Source organism: Heterodontus francisci, chromosome 11 (genome assembly GCF_036365525.1).
Source record: "Heterodontus francisci isolate sHetFra1 chromosome 11, sHetFra1.hap1, whole genome shotgun sequence".
Lineage (NCBI taxonomy): Eukaryota > Metazoa > Chordata > Chondrichthyes > Heterodontiformes > Heterodontidae > Heterodontus > Heterodontus francisci.
This window is the reverse complement of record NC_090381.1, coordinates 107,923,505-107,942,310: the sequence shown is the minus strand read 5'-3', so window position 1 is coordinate 107,942,310 and position 18,806 is coordinate 107,923,505. Positions and strand designations below refer to the sequence as shown.

Genomic DNA, 18,806 nt, shown 5'->3' with positions numbered 1-18,806 from the left:
AAAGCGAAAGAGGGTGATGATCCGGCAAATCTGGAAACTAAAAATGGGGTCCAGAGGGACATAGCAACAGGAGTAGGCCATTCAGCCCCTCAAGTCTCTTCCACCATTCAATTAGATCATGATTGATCTGTATCTTCACTTACCCACCTTCGTGCCGCAATCTTTAATACCCTTGCTCAACAGAAATCTATCAACCCCAGTTTTTAAATTTTTCGATTGACTTGCACCATGAGCATCAACAGGTTTTGAGGGAGAGAGTCCTAGATTTCCACGCCGCTTTGTGTGAAGAAGTGCTTCCTGACATCATCCCTGAACAGCCTAGCTCTAGTTTTAAGATTATGGTTGGAATTTTACATTGGATGGGAGGCCCAGCCCACCGGCCAAAAAGTCGGGGGCGAGCCCGCCTCCGCTAGGCCTGGGGAGCCACACCAGGATTCTATGCTCCCCAGGCCCTTAATTTGGCTTTGGGCAGAACTTCCACCAGAGGTTCCGCCTCCAAGAGCTGCCGCCCAATCAGCAGGCTGGCAGCTCTCAGTCCCAGCAGTGCCACTGGGGGCGGTGGTCACTGCTGGGACTGCAGCCAGCTTCAGCAACACAAAGGACACCGGCCCCGGAAACAAGGTAAGTGTCTGGATCCTCGCCAGGGACAATTGGCCAGCTCCTGGTGAGGCAAGGGGGGGTTGATTGGGAGGCGGGGTGGCGGGGAGTGTTGTGTTGGGGATGAAGTTGGGACGTGGGGGGCCCTCCATGGGGAACAAGGTGCCCAATCAGGCGGGCCCCCCCGGCCTGCAAGGAGGCCATCAGGTTTTACTTGGTGGCCTCCTGAAGGGCCTGAGCTGCCCGCCTGCCGCGGGTAAAATACCAGAGGTGGCAGGAGTAGACCTTTAAGTGGCAGTTAATTGACCACTTAAGGGCCTTGACTGGCCTGGGGCAGGCGAACTGTTTCTTGTTGCTGCCGGCCCTCATAAAATTGCAGCGGGGGTGGGGAGGCATTGGGAACACACCCCTCCCCCACCTCCCACTCAATTTTACAACACCCTCTGCCACCAGCCTGCTCCTGCAGTTGGGGGGGCATAAAATTCCGTCCTATGCCTCCTTGCAATACTTCCCCTACCAGGAAATAGTTTCTCTCTATCTACCCTATAAAATCCTGTCATCATCTTAAATACCTCAATTTGAGGAGATGTAAATATTCAAGAGAAATTGAGAGCGATGGTCAAGATCTAAAGTTGTTAACCTAGTGTGCCTTGTACTAGATTAAGTACGGTTATCGCCTGCACCCTCTAATTGTGTAATTGCATGTGGATAAATATGCTAATTTGCACTTGCATGTGATGCAGGCACAGACGGGGCCCTAAATTTGCCACCTAGTTATACATGCCAAATGCATCATCCATGTCAAGCCTTCCAAAAATATTTGTCTATTGTGACAAGCAGCTCCACCTCCTGTTACAAATACTCTTGAGTCTATAGTCTATACCACACTGAGCTGTGAGCCTCTTGGTTGTGACTAATAGAAAATGGGATCGTTGCAGACGACCGATACTCAGTAATACTGTTGCATTGGGCCAGACAGTGGCGATTTTAGCATTCATCAATAAATAAGCAGCTCTATTTAAAGCAGCTCCAGTGCCCACCGGAAGAGAGTTGGAAAAGATTTACAACTTGATGTAAACCCTGCAGCCAAAGCAATGGAACAACTCAGTAAGTAGTTTTTCGTTTTATATGGCACAGAATGAATTTGTTTTACTTTTTTCAGGCAGTTTCTTAGAGATAACCAGACAGACTAAAAGCTTCCTTCAATTGAAATATTCTGCTGGATAGTCAATCTTAGTTAATACTAAACTAAAAAATAATCCATTACTGGATGAATGTGTAATAGTTAGTTAAGTAACTCAGGTTAATCAGTGTGGGAGTAATGTTGAATGTGCAAGAGCGTAAAATGGGTGGTAATGAGCTGGCAAGTCGATTTACATCTCTCCTGATTATAACTTCCTTTGACTTCAATGGCTGCTGACTCCCTATCACATGTTTTGACACCATCGCACATAGGCAGGATCTATCCCCATGATATTTCTTCCCAGTCACACCACATTTCACTTTGTGGTTATGGATGGCAATTCAATTTGTGTATCAGCTGCGGCTTGGTGGATTACATTTTCATCTCCGAGTTGCGAAATCTGTGGGTTCAAGTCCTGCTCCAAATTATGAGCAAAAAGAAAAACTTCAGTGCGATCCTGAGGGAGTGCTGCACTGTCAGAGGTGTTTGCTTTTAGATGTGATGGTAAACTGAGGCATTGTCTGCCCTCTCGGTTGACGCACAAGATCTCTTGGCACTTTCTCAGAGAAGAAGAAGGGAGCTATGTCCAGTGTCCTGGCCAATATTTCTTCCTCAACCAACATCGTAAAAGCAGACTATCAGGTCATTATTGCATTGCCGTTTGTGGGAGCTTGCTGAGCATAAATTGGGTGCTGTATTTCCCCCATTACAGCAGTGACTGCACTGCATTGACTGTAAAATGCATTTGGGATGTCCTCTGGATTTCCAATTAAATGACTAGAAGATCTTGAGATGACTATCACCACAGGAATCGTTTAACATGACATAACAAATGAGAAATACTATCCCTGATAGATTATCTGATTGATGTTTAATATAGTCACTCTCTGCAGATCAGCGTTACATTGTCCCTGCTCTTCTGCTGCTGGGATGGATCGTAGGCTGTTCTGTGGTCGTTTATTACATCTTCTCCTGACGACTAGGACATTGCAGCAGGTAAAAGATTTGCTCATCAGATCAGGAAATTATTTATTATAATATAAGTAAAACCAGAAACATGCTGAAAACACTCAGACGGTCAGGCAGCAGCTGTGGAGAGAGAAACGGAGATAAAGTTTCAGGTTGATGACCTATTGTCACAAACTGGAAGTTAGAAAGTTAACAGTTTTAAACAAGTGCAAAATCAAGGAAAATTGAGAAGGTAGGAAAGAAGGACAAAAAGGGAGGTCTCTGATAGGGTGGAAGGCAGGAGAGATTAAATGACAAGAGGGATGATAGTTCAAGGCAAAAGGGGATGGTAATGGGACAAGTAAAGAAACCAAAGATGGGTCTAGAGGAGCTGTAAATGGCAACAGCAGAAACTTTACCAGCACCTGCTATGCGAGGAAATAGTTAAGCTGGTTATGATCTCAAATTGTTGAACTCAATGATGAGTCCAGAAGGCTGTAAAGTGCCTCGTTGAAAGACGAGTTGCTATTCTTCAAGTTTCCGTTAAGTATATTGAAGCCCATTTTGCTAAGTATTTTGAATTTACCTTTGAGACTTTATGGTTGAATTACATTTGTTATGAATTTCTTGCATACAGAAATGGCAATTCATTACCTGAACAGGCAACTGTGGAAGCATCGCAGATGGATGTGAATAAAGTGACTGTTTGAAAATGTGCCCATGCCATTGTGAACACGACATTGTAATTATACATCATGGAGTAATAATCTGCAATGCTTTATGCTTTAATTATGTAAGAAACAACACTGACAAAGGTTATTAAAATGTATTCTTTGTAGTTTATTGCTTCTGAAATTTCCTTTCAGTGTCTCTTCCTAATTTTCTCCTCTATCGCTTGGCCCACTGATAGCAAACTCACATCCGAGTAAGAAAGTTGTTAGTCCAAGACCCACAGCGGGACATTGGCTCCTAATCCAGGTTGACACTGCAGTGTAATAATGAGGAACGCTACAGTGATGGAGTCGGATGAGATGCTAAACAGAGGCTCTATCTGCCTGTTTCAATGGACGTAAATGATCCTAGGGCAATAATTGAAGCGCCAGGGGCTCTCCCACTGTCATGGCCAACATTTATCCCTCAACCTACACCCCTAAAACAGATTAATTGATCTTATCTCTCAGTTACTGCTTGTGGGAGCTTGCTGCCCACAGTTCGGCTGCAGCATTTTCCTACATTACAACTTCAAAAGTACTTCCTTGGCTGCAAAGGGCTTTGGGACTTCCTGATGTCATGAACGGTGATATATTAATGCAATTTCTGTCTTCTTTCTCTTTTGCTCTGAAGATGCTGACTCACACCTCATATAAGCAGCCATTCTGTAAGCTGAGACATTAATTCATTTGTACACTTTTCATTTGGAGTGGAGAGGATTCTTCACTTTGGTCAGAAAAATAGAAAAACTGAATATTTTTTAAATAGTGAGAAACCCTTAAAAATTGTTGTTCGGAGGGCCTTGGGAATCCTTATATGAGAAACACAGAAAGTTAGCATGCAGGTACTGTAAGCAATTAGGAAGGCAAAAGATATGGTGGCCTTTATTGCAAGGGGTTGGCGTACAAGAGTAAGGAATTCTTGCTGCAAGTGTACTGGGCTTTGGTGAGACCACACCTGGTGTACTGTGTATAGATCTGGTCTCTATACCTAAAGAGGGGATGCAGTGAAGGTTCACTAGACTGATTCCTGTGATGAGAGGGTTGTCCAATGAGGAGAGACTGAGTAGAATGGGACTATACATGCTGGCATTTAGAAGAATTAGAGGTGATCTCATTGAAACATAAGATTCTGAGAGGACTTGACAGAGAAAATGTTGAGAGGTTATTTCCCCTGGCTGGAGAGTTTAGAACTTCTGGGCATTGTCTCAATAAAAGGAGTCAGCTAATTTAGAACTGGGAAATTTCTTCAGTTCGATGGTTGTAAATCTTTGGAATTCTGTACTGCAGAGGACAGTGGATGTTTAGTCATTGAGTATTTTCAAGGCTGAGACTGATAGATTTTTTCTCTAAAGAAATTGAGAAATATGGGGATTAGGTGGGAAAGTGGAGTTGAGGTTGAGGATCAGCCAGGATCTAATTAGATGGCGGAGAAGGCACAAAGCGTCATAAGGTCTAATCCTGCTCCTATTTTTATGTCCTTACTTTAAGTCAAGACACATGAGTATACACACGCTGGCTCACATGTGCGCACACACAAATACAGCAAATACAGTTGCAGAATTCATTGGGTAATGAAACTGGCTGAGAAGTTCTTTCTTGTCTGCTACCCAGGATCAGATCATCTAATTTAGGAGACACTGACCAGTATTTATCTATGTCATTAGTGTAGGGTAAAGCAAACAATAGACTAGACGGGGGTTAAATTGGTCTTGGGTGAAATGCGCTAGAGAATTGACAGCCTGCTTTACGCCCTACTTGACCTTTTTCATACCCACCTTGTTACAATGGAGCAGGGATTAGGGATTTTACTGAGGAATCTTCTATGTATTCCTTAAAGAAGCAAATAAACATTTACACCTTTTCTATTAAGGCCAGGAAAATGGATGCTCTGCCGATTTTAATGGCAAAGGGCCTCATTTAAATTAGCTGCTGATACCACCTGACAGCCAGGTTGGTTGGTGAGTGCGAGCGCAAAGAGCAGCAGGAGGTTGTAGCTGGAGAGCCGTGAGGATGGTCAGTAGCAGGTGGAAGGCTCTGGGCCACAGCCGGGATCGGGGTTTGGGAGGAGGATTTGGAGCAGGGACATTGGAATCATGATCAGCGCTGGGGTAGACTGAAGGATTCCTTGTGAGGTTTGGGTGGTGTGGGGTGGTGGGGGAGATGTGAAGCATTTGTGCTCCTCCTGGCCCTCAAGGAGTGCCAAATGGAGCTGATCTTTAGCGCATATGTTGGCCTTTTGGCACCCCTCGTCTCGGATCTGCTTCCAGGCAACTGACCAGTGCAAGACTCCTCCTCACCCACTGCTAACCAATAAGTGACGAGATGGATATAGGAGGTCAGTGCCCAATATTTTAGTTGTTTGCCCTTGGTGTACTTGTTGGTAGTGCCACATGTAGTGGTGGTTGTTGAAATCACTGATGTAGATGACTGTGTGGTTGACAGTTGGAATGAGTCTTGTGAAGTGTTTTGGAAATTTTTTTATTGCTCTATTAATACAACGTGTTGCTATAAGGGTTACCATCAATGCAGCACCATGCTGTAACTTCATCCAAGTCAAATCTTATAAACCATTTTTGACACTAGATGGCAAGATTTCACAGCTCTGGTCTTTGCTTGCACTAATAGAGGTACAGATTGCAGCTGCCGCTGAAGTTAATGCAAGTTATAAATTGGGCAATGTTAAAATTGGGCGGTGTGTACAATGGACATTCAATCCTCTCACATTCGAATTCTGTCTGACAGCTAGAGTGAGAATTTGCCTTTCACTGACAACTGTTCCAGAGTTTTGCAATCTGGAGTTAGAGCTTCCAATTATTTCTTCCCATAGTAAAAAAAAAGCCCATAGAATTTGACAGAACTATCCAATTACTTTCACTCGTTCTGCTCTTTGCCCATAGCTCTGCAAAGTTTTGCCACTTCAAATATCTTACAGCACAGAAAGAGCCCATTCAGCCCATCATGGCTGTTCTGGCTCTCTAAAAGAGCTATCCAATTAGTCCCACTCCCCTGACCTTTTCCCACAGCCCGACAGTTTTTCCCCTTCAAGTATTTATCCAATTTCCTTTTGAACCTTGCTATTGGATGTGCTTCCACCATCCTTCCAGATCATAACAACTTGCTGTGTGACAAAATTCTCAGCATCCGGTTCCTTTGCCAATCATCTTAAATTGTAATAAGGATATAGAGGCAATGGAGAAGGTACCATAAAGATTTATAGGGATGATACCAGAGCTGAGCAGTTATAACTATCAGGAACGACTGAGCAGGCTGAGGTTCTTTTCTGCAGAAAAGCGAAGTCTGAGAAGTGACCTGATAGAAGTCTTTAAATTTATGAAGGGATTTTATAGAGGAGAGGTAGGAAAGGTGTTCACACTTGTAGGGAGTACAAAATATGATAGTCACTAACAATAGGGAATTCAGGAAAACTGCTTTACTCAGAGAGCCAAAAGCCCTGTTTCTGTGCTGCATATTCGATGCAGTTACATGTTAACATGAAAAACATATGCACTGAAAATTTATGAGACGTAACAAAAAAGATTGACACGCTACTTCTTTGAAATGTTAATTTCCTGCTCAGACGCTATTCTGAGTCCAGCTGTGATACTATGTCGTGGAACATGTTTCCACTTCATCTGCTGAGTTCACTTGTGTTTGCAGAAATGAGCACATAAATAAGAATTCAAATACTTTCCACTGCATATTCGGTTGGACTGTATCAGATTCAACTGGACTGTTCACAACCCGGGATTCTGTTTGATCCCAAGCTAAGATTCCCACCCTGAATCCTCTCTAATGCAAACACCATCTACTTCTAGCTTTGTAATAGTGTTCACCTCTTCCGGTACCTAAGCCCATCTTCTGCTGAAACCCTCTTTCAACCTCCAGACTTGGTTACACCAGTCATCTCCTGGATAGCCTGCCATTCCCCAACCTCTGTATGCTTAACTCATCCCATACCCTATTCTATGCCAAGTCTATTTTGCACGACACCTCACTGACCTACATTGGATCCTGGCAGCCCCATACCTCTAATTTAAAAACACTGGTCCTTGTACCATATTTGCAAAGGAATTTACAACTGCCTTCTCCAAACAAGGTTAACTTTTGTTAACAATAACTTGCATTTATGTAGCACCTTCCATGTAATAAAATATCCCAGGCTGCGTCATAGGCACATTATCAAATAATATTTGACACTGAGTCACATAAAGAGATATTAGATCAGGTGACCAAAAGCTTGGTCAAAGAACTAGCCTTCAAGGGGTATCATAAAGGAGGAGAGAGAGAGGTGGAGAGGTGAAGACATTTAGGGAGGGAGCTTCAGAGCTTAGTGCCTAGATGCTGAACACATGGCAACCAATGATGGGACAAAAAATCAAGTATGTGCAAGAGACCAGGTCTAAAGGAGCAGAGAGATCTTGGAGGGTTGGAGGGAAGGGACAAGGCCATAGAAGGATTTGAAAACAAAGATAAAAGTTTTTAAATTGAGGCGCTGTCTCAGACGTAACAGTTTGTTGTCTTCTTTGTTTTGAGGAGGCACAGCCTGAAAATTGACAGCCTTGCAATTGCTTTTATTCACTCATCTATCTCCTGTTTAATAAAGCTTTCTATTAATGCACTACGGGTAATCGTGCTCTTTCAGTTCTTGTTCGATTGTTATAGGACTGAACTTTCATTTACTGACTCTTCACCAGCTGCAGCATCACTAGCAAGGCTATCATTTATTCCCCATCCTTAATTCTCCTTGAGAAGGTGGTGATGGGTCTTCTTCTTGAACTGCTGCAGTCCATGTGGTAACAATGCTTCCATAGTGCTATCAGGTAGGCAGTTCCAGGATTTTGATACAGTAGTGTCATGCTAGATACCCACCTGCCAAGAATGAGGCATATTAATTTTGCCACATGGACATAAAATTTCAAATTGTTGCTGGGAAGAAGAGAAGGCCTGTTATAAGGGCTGCCAGACACTTGGCTGGAAGACATTTACATGCCAATAGGGACAAGAGAGGTTACTCCCTTATCCATTTAACCCACAATGGACTTTGAGCACCAGACATTGAAGGCAGGGAAGCGCATTCCACGCCCTGCTAAAATGATACATTCCACAGAGCCAAAACATGGTCAGACCAGTTAGTCACATGATGAAATAAAAACAAGAAATGCTGGAATCACTCAGCAGGTCTGGCAGCATCTGTGAAAAGAGAAGCAGAGTTAACGTTTCGGGTCAGTGACCCTCCTTCGGAACATAATGAACCTGCTTGGCAACATGTGTTTTTCTGAATTGTACGAACTCTTTGAACACAGATTGTCTGTTTGCTCCTGGACTGAAAAGACCTGTCCTGGCTGGCTCACCACAGCCTCTCCTGTCTGCTCCCATCTCTTTTTCACAGAACTCCAAATCCACTGAAGACACATGAAACCCAAGAGAGAAAAGTCTCCTACAGCGAACAAGGTTTAAGAAGAATACTGGGCCCCAACGAAAAGCAAGATCTACCTACAATCAAGGACCCTACAGTGAGCTTGAAGAACCGTAACAAAAACCCTCTTCAGATATTGCCTCAAACCTTTCCACTTTATTTCTTCTGCTCTGTTCTGTTTCTATCTTCATATGTGTCTCGTGTATGCTAATGTGGGAGTGTAGTGTATCCATTTGCGTTAACCAAATTAGAGTTTAAATTTAAGTTTAATAAATTTCAACCTTTCTTCTTTAAACCTAAGAAAACCTGTTTGAGCTGGTATCTTTGCCTTATAATTGGAAAGCAGTGAACAAGGATTCACAAGGGGGGAACTAAAAACACGGTGTGTTTAAAATAAAACCCTGTTACAGGGAACCCTAGACACCTTTCTTACCTTGTTGTGACAGTAATGATGAAGGAATGACCAATATATTTCTAAGTCAGGAAGGTGTGTGACACGATGGGGAACTTGGAGGTGATGCTCCCATGCGCCTGTGGTGAGGGTGAAGAATGAGATCTGATAGTCAATTTGAAGACCGAATGGTCTTTCCTTGCCTTTCTTTTTGCATGTTGTTATGACCGAGGCAGGAGCAACGCACTGCCAATTCAGTCCCATCACTCCACAGGTCACAGTATATTGTTAAAGTTTTCCCACCCAACCAGAAAACAGCCAAATTAAACACTCTAGTAACCCCAGAATAAAACAGAACAAACCAGGTATCGTTAGACAACAACAAATTAAATATTTATTAAAAACTAAATCTTAAACACTATTAAGATAAACCTATGTCTAAAGACCTTATAACTTCTTATTTTAACCTAACTCCCCCGTACACACACATACATTCAAAAATAACAGTCGTTGACCGGTTTTAAAGGTGGTGTTTTTAAAGATTAGCTGTTTCTTAAAAATAAATAAATAAATAAATAAGTCTTTGTGGGTTACATTCCTGATAGGTGAGGTATCCTAGTGTGAAAATAATCAAATGCCTCTTGAAGTCTTCACACAGATTTGATGAAATAATTATTCAATTAGATAGGCATTCAAAACACTACAGCTGCAGCAGGCATCAAGTCCACCGATGAATTCCAGAAATGTAATCAGTCAAGAGAGATTCAATCTTGAAGCCAATACTTACTGGCTTGGAAATAAAGAAAAGGATTTTTGCTACCTTTAGCAATGCAAATGGTCTCTTCAAAAAAAGCTTTTTTTTTTCTCCTTAGACAATTAACTTGGCCTGTAGCTCCTTGTAGAATTTCTGCTGAGAAAGAATAGACAGCTCCTTTCTTCAGTAGCACGCCTCGCTGGTGTTTGTTTCAGACTGGTTTTTGCCAGTTTTACACACAGTCAAATCAAAACATTATACCATGGGACCTCTCCCTTTTCGGCTGTGGCCTAGGGACAGATACAGCTGGCACCCTGCACTCAGTCTTAAAGGCACACTGATTTCAAACAGAGTCTTAAAGGCACACACTTTTTTAAATCCGAGGAGTAAAAAATACAAGTTTGGGACAATGTTTATGTACTAGACAACTCACCAGCCCAGATCAACTTCTTTTTAAACTCCCCAAATGCCCTTGATTCTAATATCTTGCTTGATGGCTTTTTCCAAATACTTGTCAAACGTTGAGTAATTAGTATTCTCCAAGATCTGTTCTAAAAATTTACCTTTTGTTGAATAACATTTCTTGCACTGCCTTCCATTGCAGCAACATTTCTGACTGAAGGGATACTATATTCCGTGGGTGAAAAAATGAGTAATAAATGATCAAATATAACTTTAAAAAAATAAAGTGATATTTTAGATGCAGCTGTGAACTCCTGTTTATCTGCATTGACAGGAAATACTTTGTAGTTTAGATGGTGAAGTTTCACACTTGAAGGCAGATAATGAAACCATTAAACCAACAAGATTGCAAGCTCCAACTGAGGGAAAGTTTCTTCTGTGTGTGCTATGCAAATGCATTCTCGATAAACATTCTTTATAAACACCACCACCTGCAGGCTCCCCTCCAAGACACACACCATCCTGACTTGGAACTATATTTCCATTCCTTCACTGTTGCCGGGTCAAAATCCTGGAACTCCCTTCCTAAAAGCACTAACAGTTTACCTACACCCAAGGACAGCAGCCGTTCAAGAAGGCAGCTCACCACCACCTTCTCAAGGGCAATTAGGGATGGGCAATAAATACTGGCCTAGCCAGTGACAGCTACATCCCATGAATGAATAAAAAAAGAAGCAAGCCAAAGGTGTTTTTTCTAGAAGTTGCATGGAGATCTTCTTCCATTATTTTGCATGACTTCAAAAAGAAATCTTGGGACGTAAATTTAATGCCATCCAGATGTGAAATTGGCGTTGTTATAGAATCTGCTCGGTTTTCATCATATTTGCCCTGTATCCTCTTCAATCTCACCTGTGTTTCTCGAATAAATGCATTCACATGGTAGTACTTCGAAGAACAGCACAGGAATTCTCCCCAAAGTGTAGTCACTATTGCAATGCAGGAAATACAGCAGCCAATTTGTGCACAGCAAACTCCCACAAACAGGAATTTGGTAATGACTAGAAAATCAATTTATTGGGTGTTCGTTGAAGGATAGAATCACAGAATCGTTTCAGTGCAGGAGGCCATTCGGCCCATCGTGTCCGCACTGGCTCTCTGAAAGAGCAATTCCCTCAGTTCCATTCCCCTGTCTTCTCCCCATAACCCTGCACATTCTTCCTTTTCGTATAACTGTCTAATTCCCTTTTGAATGCTTCAATTGAACCTGCCTCCACCACACTCTCAGGCAGCGCATTCCAGACCTTAACCACTCGCTGCGTGAAAAACTTTTTCCTCATGTCACTTTTACTTCTCTGACCAAATAATTTAAATCTGTGCCCTCTCGTTCCCAATCCTTTCATGAGTGGGACCAGTTTCACTCTATCTACTTTGTCCAGATCCCTCATGATTTTTTAATACCTCTATTAAATCACCTCTCAGCCTTCTCTCCTCTGAGGAAACCAGTCCTAATTTCTCCAATCTATCTTCATAACTAAAGTTCTTCATCCATTGAACCATTCTCATGAATCTTTTCTGTACTCGCTCCAGTACCCTCACATCTTTCCAAAGGTGCGGCGCCCAGAACTGGAAGCAATACTCCAGCTGAGGCCGAACTAGTGTCTTATACAAGTTCAACATAACTTCCTTGCTCTTGTACTCTATGTCCCTATTAATAAAGCCCAGGATACTGTATGGTTTATTAACTGCTCTCTCAACCTGTCCTGCCAGCTTCAATGACTTATACACATATACACCTAGGTCCCTCTGTTCCTGCACCCCCTTTAGAATTGTACCCTTTATTTTATATTGTCTCTCCATGTTCTCCCTAACAAAATGAATAACTTCACATTTCTCTGCATTGAACTTCATCTGCCACCTGTCTGCCCATTCCACCAACTTGTCTATGTCCTTTTGAAGTTCTACACTTTTCTCCTCACAGTTCACAATGCTTCCAAGTTTTGTATCATCTACAAACTTTGAAATTGTGCCCTGTACACCAAAGTCTGGATCATTAATGTATATCAGGAAAAGCAAGGGTCCCAACACTGATCCCTGGGGAACTCCACTACAAACTTTCCTCCAGCCCGAAAAACATCCATTAACCACTACTTTTTGTTTCCTGTCACTCAGCCAATTCCATATCCATGTTGCTACCATCCCTTTTATTCTGTGAGCTACAAGTTTGCTCACAAGTCTGTTGTATGGCACTGTATCAAACGCCTTCTGAAAGTCCATGTATACCACATCAACAACACTGCTCTCATCAACCCTCTCTGTTACCTCCTCAAAAAACTCTAGCAAGTTAGTTAAACATGATTTTCCCTTAAGAAATCCATGCTGGCTTACCATAATTAACTCACATTTGCCCATGTGACTATTAATTTTCTCCCAAATTACTTTTTCTAGAAGTTTCCCCACCACTGAAGTTAAACTGACTGGCCTGTAGTTGCTGGGCTTATCTTTACACCCTTTTTTTGAACAAGGGTGTAACATTTGCAATTCTCCAGTCCTCTGGCACCACCCCTGAGTCTAAGAAAAACTGAAAAATTATGGCCAGTGCCTCTGCAATTTCCTCCCTAGGATCCTTGGATGCATCATCTGGTCCTGGTGCTTTATCCACTTTAAGTACAGACAGCCTATCTAATACTTCCTCTTTATCAATCTTAAACCCCTCTAGTGTCTGACTTAACTCCTGTTTCAACATTGCCTGGGTTGCATCTTCTTCCTTGGTAAAGACAGATGCAAAGTATTCATCCACTACCTCAGCTATGTCCTCTGCCTCCATGCGTAAATCCGGTTTCAGGACCCTAATCGGCCCCACTCCTCCTTTTACCACACTTTTACTATTTACATGCCTATAGAAGTGGCAAAGACACCAGAGCTCTCCTACTTCCATGAAGTACACAAATATCAAGAGCCCATTATTGTAAAATTTAGTCATAATTTCAACATGAATGCCTCCTTGCCTTCAAAACCGAAGGTGTGATGTGTGGAACCGTGTGATGAATTTGTTGTTAATCATGGCATCAGTCATGGCTCTATGGTAACAATCTCACCTTTAACCATAAAAATCAAAGCTGACATTTCAGTGCGCTACTTAGGGAGTGCGGCACTGTTAGAGGTGCTATCTTTCGGATGAGATGTTAAACTAAGGTGGACATGAAGGATCCCATAACGCTACTTCAAAGAAAAGTACCGTTGTGCTCCCTGTTGTTCTGGCCAATGTATATCCCACAACCAATATCATTAAAAACAGATTTTCTGGTCATTATCACACTGCTGTTTGTGGGAGCTTGCTGTGTGAAAATTGGCTGCTGCAGTTCCTACATTACAATAATGACTACACTTCAAAAGTACTTCATTTGCTGTAAGGAAGATGGTTGTGGTTGTTAGATGCAAAACATCTAAGTCCTAAAACATCACAGCAGGAGTTCCTCAGGATAGTGTCCTAGGCCCAAACATCTTCTGCTGCTTCATCAATGACCTTCCCTCCATCAGAAGGTCAGAAGTGGGAATGTTTGCTCATGATTGCACAGTGTTCTGTACCATTTGTGTCTCCTCAGGTAATGAAGCAGTCCATGCCCATAAGCAGCAAGACCTGGACAACATTCAGGTTTGGGCTGATAAGTGGCAAGAAACATTCGTGCCACTCAAGTGCTAGGCAATGACCACGTCCAACAAGACAGGATCTAACCATCTCCCATTGACTTTCAATGACATTACTGAGGTTACTCAGGTTACTGAGTTGGATGATCAGCCATAATTATCATGAATGGCGGAGCAGGCTCGAAGGGCCAAATGGCCTACTCCTGCTCCTATTTTCTATGCTTCTATGTTACCATCGCTGAATTCCCCCACAATCAACATTCTGGGGGTTACCATTAACCAGAAACTTAACTGGACCAGCCATATAAATACTGTGGCTACAACAGCAAGTGAGAGGTTGGGAATTCTGCAGCGAGTAACTCACCTCCTGACTCCCCAAAGCCTGTCCACCCTCTACAATGCAAAATCAGTAGTGTGCTGGAATACAGCACCGACGTACAGTGGCAGCAGTGTGTACCATCTACAAGATGCACTGCAGCAATGCACCAAGGCTCCTTAGACAGCACCTTTCAAACCCACGACCTCTACCAACTAGAAGGACAAGGGCAGCAAATACATGGGAACACCACCACCTGCAAGTTCCCCTCCAAGTCACACACCATCCTGACTTGGAACTATATCGCCGTTCCTTCACTGTCACTGGGTCAAAATCCTGGAACTCCCTTCCTAACAGCACTGTGGGTATACCTACCCCAAATGGACTGCAGTGGTTCAAGAAGGCAGCTCACCACCACCTTCTCAAGGGCAATTAGGGATGGGCAATAAACGCTGGCCTGGCCAGCGACACCCACATCCCATGAATGAATTTTTAAAAACTCTCACTTGCCTGGATGCGTACAGCTCAAACCACACTCAAGAAGTTCAACACCATCCAGGTCAAAGCAGCCTGCTTGATCGAGACCCCATCCACCACCTTCAACATTCACTCCCTCCACCACTGATGCACCATGGCAGCAGTGTGTACCATCTACAAGATGCACTGCAGCAACTCACCATGCCTCCTTCGACAGCACCTTCCAAACCCATGACCCCTACAACTAGAAGGACGAGGGCAGCAGATGCATGGGAACACCACCACCTGAAAGTTCCCCTCAAAGCGACACGCCATCCTGACTTGGAACTATATCGCCGTTCCTTCACTATTGCTGGGCCAAAAACCTGGAACTCCCTTCCTAACAACCTTGTGATGAAACGTCATCAACCTAAAACATTAGCTCCGTTTCTCCCTCCACAGGTGCTGCCTGATCCTTTGAGCATTTCCAGCATTTATCTTTTTATTTCAGATTTCCAACATCCACAGCATTTACTTTTGTCTAACTAAAGACAGATGCTGTGAGATGCCCACCCACTGCAAATTATGAGTCAGTAGTCCAGCAACAGCCATATGGCACATACAATCACTTCCATTCAATCACTTTGTACACAAAGTGCAGAACGCACTGTGCTTTGATTCTACATCTGAGCAAAATGTTTCCCAAGTGAAAAGCAGTTCAAGGTAATCAACTACTCAAAGTTGCCGTTGTTTATCTCTTGAATTCCAGACATTTAGTAATCATTGATAAAAGATCTGTGGCATCTTGGATGAGGCTAGTTATCGAAGCATATGCAGTGAGATCCTTTGGAAATGGTACAAGTCCAATGACTGGGTCAGGCACAAACACTGGTATATGGCTGTGTTTTATTGTTGGAGCTGCACACTAGATAAATATTCTACCCAATAAGTCCAAAAATGTTGATGCTATTTTTTGAAGTTCAAGGGTTCAATAATCAGCGTTTGGAACTCATGGTCATCGTGGAACTTCTATTTCACTGCCAGTTCCAATTGTTCCATACGAAACTGATCAACCATCTCTCCCACATTTAGTTGAGCCCAACAAATGGGGGACTTTATCATGCATAATGTTTTTCTTGGCACAGAATGATTGGAAAGTTCTGCTTTGGCCCTGGTGTAATCATCACTCTTTCCCCATATTAGTAAAAAAGCATTGTTGTAATCCCTCCCCATCACGATATGGGAGTACAGCCCTGTTCCACTCAAATGTAGTGATAGTAAATCAAATTATTGCTCCCTTTCAAGCTTTTTAAGTTTGTTTGGCCAAAGATTAGGGTTGCTAACCCTTCAAGATGGATCTGGAAACTCCAGGAATTAAAGATTAATCTCCTGGACTCTGATGCATGTGACGCAGGAGAAAAAGTATAAGGGTATTAAAAACAATTGTGCTTTTTTCTTCTGTTTTCTTTGAACGCTTTCATTTATTAGTTATAACAGTTTTGGAGATGGGAGAAAAGGGCTGTTTGGGTGAGATGGGAGGTAATGTGATTGAACCTCCAGGAGTATGTCCAATCAGATATGGCAACCTTATCAATGAATTGCAACTGGGAAGTTATCAGAATGCACAGCAAACACAGGCAGGATAAGCATTACTGATATAAAAGCAAAATACTGCGGATGCTGGAAATCTGAAACAAAAACAAGAAATGCTGGAATCACTCAGCAGGTCTGGCAGCATCTGTGGAAAGAGAAGCAGAGTTAACGTTTCGGGTCAGTGACCCTTCTTCGGAACTGACAAATATTAGAAAAGTCACAGATTATAAACAAGTGAGGTGGGAGTGGGGCAAGAGATAACAAAGGAGAAGGTGCAGATTGGACCAGGCCACATAGCTGACCTGGCGAAAATGGCGGAGGATGATCCTTTGGATATGGAGGCTGGTGGGATGAAAAGTGAGGACAAGGGGAACCCTGTCACGGTTCTGGGAGGGAGGGGAAGGGGTGAGGGTAGAGGTGCGGGGAATGGGTCGGACACGGTTGAGGGCCCTGTCAACTACAGTGGGGGGAACAGCATCTCATCTACCGATTAGGCACACTACAGCCTGCCGGACTGAACATTGAGTTCAATCATTTCAGAGCATGACAGCCCCCCATTTTACTTTCATTTTTAGTTATTTTTTCTTCCTTTTTTTTACATTCCTTTTTACATTTTTTACAATCTTTTTTTGCATTTATTTCATTTCATCTTAGTTTGTTCAGTTTTCTTACCCACTGTTTTTTTCAGGTTGTTTTTCTTCAGGTTTGCACTTGCTGCTGTTCAATATTCAGTGTATTCACACCTAATCTGTACTAATGCTTTGTCTTTCAACACACCATTAACATATTGTTTGCCTTTTCTCCGTGACCTTTTGGTCAGCTATGTGGCCTGGTCCAATCTGCACCTTCTCCTTTGTTATCTCTTGCCCCACCCCCACCTCACTTGTTTATAATCTGTGACTTTTCTAATATTTGTCAGTTCCGAAGAAGGGTCACTGACCCGAAACGTTAACTCTGCTTCTCTTTCCACAGATGCTGCCAGACCTGCTGAGTGATTCCAGCATTTCTTGTTTTTGTTTAAGCATTACTGATGCCATTTTGATAGATTCACAGATAAGAACTTGCATTTATACTGTACTTTTCAGGACCCCAGGACATCCCAAAGCATTTTACAGCCAATGAAGTTACTTTTAAAGTGTAGTTACTGTTGTAATGTAGAAAGCAGGGTAGCCAATTTGCATACAGCTATCTCCCACAAATAGCAGTGTGATAATGGCCATATCATCTGTTTTAGTGATGTTGGTTGAGGGATAAATATTGGCCAGGGTACTGGGGATAACTCCCATGCTCTTCTTCAAAAAGTGCCATGGGATCTTTTACATTCACCTGCGGGAGCAAACTGGGCCTTGGTTTAAAGAAAGACAGACTTGCATTTATATAGTGCCTTTGATGACCTCGGGATATCCCAAAGCACTTTAAGCCAGAGAAGTACTTTTGAAGTGTAGTCACCATTGTAATGTAGGTTTCAGGCAAACCCCCCACCCCCCAACCCCCCTCGCACCTGTCACGATTGAGGCACACATGATTTCATCACACAAACATTGAAACTTAAAATTGCAAACCCCTGACTGGAAAGATATTTGCATAGTAACAGACAGTGTTGGAACAAAGGGACCCAGTCTTTTGCTTCCCCAATACACAGAAGAAGTGGTCAGACCAGTTTTAGTCACATGACTAGCTGGCTGTTGGTTTTTTGAACTTGCCACAGATTTGAAATGAAAAAGCACTTTTCTCCTGGACTGAGAAGACCTCTCTCCTGTTGCTCTCATCTCACTCTCACCAGCTTCGGAAACCATTGAAGACATATGAACCCCAAGAGAGAAAAGTCTCCTACAGTGAACAAGGTTTAAGAAGAATACTGGGCCCAACAAAAAGTAAGAGCTGTCTGCAATCAAGGAATCTACGATGAGCTGGAAACAGAGAAATAGTAACAAGAAACCCCCTTTAAAGACTGCCTCAAACCTCTCCATTTTATTTTTCTTCTGCTCTTTTCTGTCCCTATTTGCATGTGTGTATCGTGTGTGCATGCTAGCATGGGTGCATCATATATCCGTAGGCATGAACCGTATTAGAGTTTAAGTTTAAGGTTTAATAAATTTCACTTTTCTCCTTTAAATCGAAGAAAGTCTTGCGCATTTCTTTGCCTTATAATTGGAAAGCTGTGAACAAGGATTCAAAAATTGAGTGGGAGGCTCCAGAAGGCCTTCCCGACCGTCTCCCATCTCCACCCCACTTTACGTGGGCCAGGGGTGGGGGGCTTGGGGGAGGGTGGAGAAACAGGCCGGCCGTACCAGGCCAATCAAGGCCCCTAAGTGGCCACTTAACGGCCACTTAAGGGCCTTCACCCGCCTCCACGGGGATTTTACCCGTGGCAAGCGAGCGTCCGGGAGAT

General features: G+C 42.9%; 1 protein-coding gene across 1 annotated transcript; it reads left to right on the top strand.

Annotated features, from left to right (window-relative positions):
* Positions 1–1,466: 1,466 nt before the first annotated feature.
* On the top strand, positions 1,467–3,539 carry LOC137374947 (sarcoplasmic/endoplasmic reticulum calcium ATPase regulator DWORF-like). Its single transcript, XM_068041560.1, has 3 exons — positions 1,467–1,704; positions 2,674–2,776; positions 3,366–3,539. The coding sequence occupies exons 1-2, from the start codon at positions 1,692–1,694 to the stop codon at positions 2,754–2,756; spliced, it is 96 nt and encodes a 31-aa protein (XP_067897661.1). The 5' UTR covers positions 1,467–1,691; the 3' UTR covers positions 2,757–2,776; positions 3,366–3,539.
* The last annotated feature ends 15,267 nt before the right edge of the window (positions 3,540–18,806 follow it).